The 5,801-nt window shown below is 51.8% G+C and overlaps 1 protein-coding gene across 1 annotated transcript; it reads right to left on the reverse strand.

The window, feature by feature from the left end:
- Positions 1–3,949: 3,949 nt before the first annotated feature.
- On the reverse strand, positions 3,950–5,592 carry LOC123090608 (uncharacterized). Its single transcript, XM_044511924.1, has 2 exons — positions 5,165–5,592; positions 3,950–4,278 (listed from the first exon to the last, which is right to left on the reverse strand). Exons 1-2 carry the CDS (start codon positions 5,576–5,578, stop codon positions 4,135–4,137), a joined length of 558 nt encoding a protein of 185 aa, XP_044367859.1. The 5' UTR covers positions 5,579–5,592; the 3' UTR covers positions 3,950–4,134.
- Between the last annotated feature and the right edge of the window lie 209 nt (positions 5,593–5,801).

Raw genomic sequence — 5,801 nt, forward strand, 5'->3', positions numbered from 1 at the left:
AAACATCACATGATCTGGTGGTATGGGCAACCACACACATGATCTAGTGCTAGGAGTGTAACCACAAGCTAGGCCATATATATGAACCCATCAACCACAAGCTAGGCTATGGGCTAACCTACCACAACAATCCAGTACAAAGATGCCATGAGAAAGGTAATGCATGTTGACTAAATGTTTCGTTGCACAGTAGCTAAAAGTTTCTTGGACTAATCATGCTGGCTAAGTTCTTGAGTCACTGTGAAGATGCATATGCGCATGGTTACTTTTGAGTGAAAAATATACATGTAATCATTTTACTTATTTTACATGGCCCTCGGTTTGGTTGAAGGTATATTCACAGGCTCCTTTTGCTACAGTACACGTGAAAAAAATATTTAAATAGTTCGAAAAAATCTGAATTTTTTTGGCAACAAATATTGATATCTTTTTCACATGCGTGCAAAATTTCATGAAAAAATGACATTCATGCAGGTCTCAGAAAAAAAGACAAAATCGATGCTCCAAAATGTATCCAAAAACAGTTTTTTTGGAGCATGATTTTGTTTTTTTTGCCGGGACCTCCACAAATGTCATTTCATTACGAAAATTGGTACGCATGTAGAAAAAACATCAGAGTTTCTTGACAAATAATTTCAGATTTTTTTGAATTGTTTTACTATTTTTTCTGATTTTACTGTTCATCCGAGATCACTGGTGCCTGGGATCAATTCCTCCGTGTCCGCTATTCTTTGGGCATCTCCAACACGGATGCCTCAAGCGGACACTTTATCTGTCCGTGGAGAGTGATATTGTAGCCGGTCATCCAACCATACCCGCATACATTTCAAACTGAATTTGAATCAACCGAACGAATTTCATGCAGATCGGATGATTTTTAATTAAACCGGACCAAGATCATTACATTTTCGACATATTTCAACTAAAGAAAAACATATTTCAACTAAACAAACCAGTCTAAATGATCGCCGGCCGTGGCGGAGTCCGTTTCCACGTCCTGTCTTCCCCATATCCGGCAAGCTCACCGGCCGGCCGTGAGCATCAGGGAGTGAAGCTGCGGGATGGGGAGAATATGAGTATCCTTCCTCGGAACCCAAGCCGTGACGGCATCCCATGTCCTACTCTTCCTTGCCGGAGTCCGCTTTGTCGATGATGTCGGACGTGGATATGCCGGCCTCGGGGTTGTGGCGGCTGGGTACGAACCGCGACGGCGTCGCGGACCCCGTGGACAGGAAAAGAATAGTACGTAAATGTTTGATATTCTTTTCTGTTGGTGGCAAACAGAAAAACAAATTAAAAGCCACTTTTGTGTGGAGAAGATACCCAACCAAGCTCAATGGTTGCAAAATCGTTTGCTACCTCAGGAGTTTACGGTCCATGGCAATGCCCATCTCGTGCTTGATTGTAGGATGGATCATGGATAGACATATGAAGAGCCATGGATAGAGGTGTTGAAGTTGCTTCAGGATACAGGGCCTTGGATTCAGAGTTCAGAGAAGAAAACAGAGCTCACCTCTGCTTTCTTGGCTTGGCCTTCTGGGGCAGTAAGGCCAACTCCACCGCGCGACCCCATCCTGTCCGGCCCTGTCCGTTTGAGGCAAAAGGGACAAAGGAGGCGGCCCAGCGCGTGACGGCCCGGACCCATCCTGTCCGTTTTGTGTCCGGGCTGACCCATTTCGAGCGCAAACTTGCGCCGGGTTTGGCTCGTGGCGGACACCAAAAGGACGCGCGCCTCGTCCGCTTCGGGGCCGCATGGCAGGCGGCCACCTACCTCCCACCCACCCACATCAATGCGCATGAACGGACGGCCCCACCTGCCATCCGCTCGTCGAGCGGTCGCCGTCCTTCTTTAAGTGGGAAGCGTGGACGGGTCGTCGTCCACACTGCCCCACGCCACCCAGCGGCCTCCTCAAATCCCGACAGCGCAGAAACCCTAGCCCGCCTCCTCCTCGAGCTCGCTGGCCGCCCGCCTCGCCATGGGCTTCTGGAACGGCAAGGGCAAGCACGACCGCGAGGCCGGCTCCTCCTCGGGGCGCCGCCGCGGCTCCGTGAAGAAGGAGGAGCCCGCATCTCCGCCGCGCTCCTCCCGTCGAGCCCCCGCGTCGGCCCCCTTCACCATTGCCCCTCGGCCCTCCGGCGAGCGCGACCGGCAGTACATCTGCGCGGACGTGTGCCGGAGGTACTGGGAGACGAGGACGCCGGTCCCGTGGAGCGACGCCCACCTCCCCAACGGGTGGCACCTCTCCGCGGACCGGGTCCCCATCCCGCCAGTGCCGGCGACCAGCCGTGTACGGCGCGATGAGATCAACCGCCGCCACCGCCTTCTCCCCGACGACCTGTACTACGACCACAGGTACGCCCCCGACTCGCCGCTCTGGGACACATGGCTCCAGGACGAGCACGACGTGCGGCGCGCGTCCTACTTCGCCGGCACCGTGTTGGGGCCGCGGAGGCCACGTGCAGAGCCACGCGGGCGTACGCGGGTGCGCGGCATGACGCCCACGCCGTCGCCTTCCCCGTCTCCGTCGCCCCCTCCCCCTCCTCGCATGACAGCGGAAGAGGAGGCCCGTCTCCTGCAGCGTGTCATGGACGACTCCATGAACACGCACGACGAGCGGCAGTGGGACGGCCTGGAGGAGGCCATGGCCCTCTCTGCCGCCGGGGACGTCGCCTTCCCGGAGCTGCAGCTGGCGGCCTTCACGGCGGCCGCCGCGGAGGAGCCGATGGAGGAGGACCCGCCCGCGTTCGAGAAGCTCCTGGGCCAGGGGTGGGGCTGGTCGTGCACTGCCCCGGAGATGGCCGCCGACCTGGGCGTGAACTGGTGCCCCACTCCGGAGCGGGAGGCGTCGCCGCGTGAGGAGGTGGTGCAGGCACCTCCGGCCGTCCAGCCCGCCCCCGTCCACCACGCACCGCCGGCCCACCTCTGGACGCCGTCGGAGTACGTCGACCTCGTCAGTGACGACGACGACACTGACCGCGGCCAGTGAAGACGGTGACGGCCACAGCACCGACGGGCGCGGCAAGAGCGCGCGGGGCGAGTTTTTTTTATTTTCTTATTATGTTAATTATGAATCTGGGCTTTTTAAGTGGCCGTTGAAACTGGGCCGTTTTGTGGCCAACCCATATATATGTTTTATGTTTTTTTAAATGCGTTTATTTGCTTTTTTAGTTATTTAATTATTATTTTTAATCTCGTCCACCCTGGACACGATTTGGGGTGCGGCCGCGCGGTGGACGCACGCACGACCCAATGAACACAGCCGGACACGGGCGTACCCATCGACGCCCCAAAGGGACAGATTCAGCCCAATCCGGACGTCCGTTTGGGGTCGCGCGGTGGAGTTGGCCTAACTGTGGTAACCAGTGAGATTCCATACAAGGCAGGCAGAGGCCGGAAAATGCAAATGGAGGCCGAGCATCAGGCAGGACTTTATCCTGTCCATTCATGTGCGCTAGGGATCCGTGCTTGTCCGGTATTCTCGGCTCATGTCCCCTTGTATCGGTGGCAGGCGCGTGTATTCAGGAAGAAAGGTGGAGCATTGGGCATGGAATCTTGCTAGCTCAATAGCTCCCTGCCCACTGTCCTACCCTACTCGAAGCAGGCTAGTAATGTGCCAGTGCAGCGAGCGCAAAACCTGTACCTTGACCGGCTCCAGCTGCACACAAAGCAGAAATCCGGCGTCACCAGTTCTACCGTGCAGACGTGGAGGTTTGTTGGCCAGAGGACGTGGTAGTTTGATTATCATTAGCCAGCCTTGGTTAAGCTCACAAGCATCATTTGGACTTGTAGTACTTACAAAGTTTGCCACCATCCCAGATCACTGCTGGAAAAGGCTTTTGTTTGAACGCAAAAAATAAAAGAGGCTTTTGTTTACTCGTTAACATTTTTCCCATTTTATATCATAGATTGTCGCAGTTGGCAAATGAATAAAATGCTCTCACTAGCCAATTTTGAGCATAATGAAACTGTTTACAATGTAAACATTTCTTTTAAAACTCGTTAGGACCAAACATGCGGCACACCTTACATTAGACAATCAACTTATCTCCTCTAATGCAATCAGAAGATAGATAGGTGTACATGGTTCACATCGGCATCACATCCTGATAAAAATAGAGTTACACGATTTGAGGCTACATGAAGTAGCACTTGTACACAAGTGCTGCAACAACACGAACAGGGAAAAGCTCTTCACGCAGCAAGATCCTTGGTTGCCAGGGGCATGAGCTGCAGCAGCACAACTTGTACATAACCAAGCTAGCTATCAATAACAGCATCTGTTAACCGACAAATAATGCAGCAATCACAATGCCAAACAATTAAAGTCAATGAGATACGTAAGCACCTAAACCATTAGCTTGCAGCTAAATAAGCTGAAACAGAACAAAACAATCTTGCTTCCTGGTGTGTCAAACCAACACAAAGACAACACCAAAAACACTAAACCATTTTTTTCTTTAACTAGAAGCACACCACATATCAGTTTTTGTACCAAAGATTATTCATAACCAGAACCAAGCTGCTTGCTACTTCCTTGATCTAAAAAAGCTGCTTGCTACAAGTGTAGAGGAAATCAAACAACAGTTCAACCGACCAATACAATAAATTGCCCATAAAAACAGTAAAAAAAAATCCAGGAATGTACAACACAACCATCGACGAAATCCAAGCCCATTATAAGTAATCCCTCTTGTCACATGCATCAGCTCTCTGCTAACCTGGAGCCAAACAACTAGAGCAACTCTGTTTACAAATCCAAATCAACCCAAACAGCATGAACTCTAAATCATAATGTGTGTGTCTGATCTGAACTCTAATTTATCCTAAATTCAGTGGCACATAGTTCATCAGGATTTCAGAATCTAGGACCAAAAAAATATTCACTAGACTGAGCTATGGTCAGAGACTAACCCAAATAGCTAAGAGGAAAATTAGTAAGAGGCGCTATAGTTCAGATTATTCACTTGGAAAGCACGCCCTCTCAACCAAAACGAACTGCCGCCGGTAGCTTTGATGCACACGTGCACCCCGGCGAAACCAGCCAGATCAGCATTACCAAAGGAATAAAAGGAACAAAATCAAAAAATAACCAAAAACATGCAAATCTGGAACAAATGAACAACTAGGAGAAAAGCACAATTACAGGTCGTGATCCGGCCTCACCGACGGAAACAATGAAGAAAATGATTTCTCACGGCCAGATCCGTGGACGAGGACCGCGTCCTCGGAAGATCTCGTGTTGCCCAAACTCGAACTGATCTGGCCGCCGGAGTGGAAGATGACACCGGATCCGGGTGGTTTGGCACTTTGGCCGCCGTAGTGGAAGAGGACAAGCGCTCCAGCCGTCGCCTCACAGGCGCAGCGTTGGAGCGGAGGTTGGGTGTGGCGGCGCCATGAGCAGACGAGAGGTGGCCGGCGCAACCCCACGGCGAGGATAAGGAGAGGGGCAGAAGCAGGCCGATGGGCCAAACATGTACGCCCATAGGTGTATCCTGGACCGTATTTGGATGCATAGGCTGACACGAGCCGACACAAACCTGCCAACCAGCCTGGCGGGATTCCAGATCCCAAGCCCATTCCAATGGCCAGGATACCGGCCTGCCTGATGCTCGGCCTCTGAAAGCCCGCACTCGGCAGAGGCAGGCTAGCCTGGCCCTGGAATCAGGGTGGTACTACTGTACATCAGCTAGCTGCACTGAATTGTCTCAAAAAAAAAAAGCTAGCTGCACTGAAAGTCTGAAACGATGCATGCTAACAGTAGCTAGCTGCACTGGGAAGTCTGAAACAATGCATGCTAACT

Source organism: Triticum aestivum, chromosome 4B (assembly GCF_018294505.1).
Source record: "Triticum aestivum cultivar Chinese Spring chromosome 4B, IWGSC CS RefSeq v2.1, whole genome shotgun sequence".
Taxonomy (NCBI): Eukaryota; Viridiplantae; Streptophyta; class Magnoliopsida; order Poales; family Poaceae; genus Triticum; species Triticum aestivum.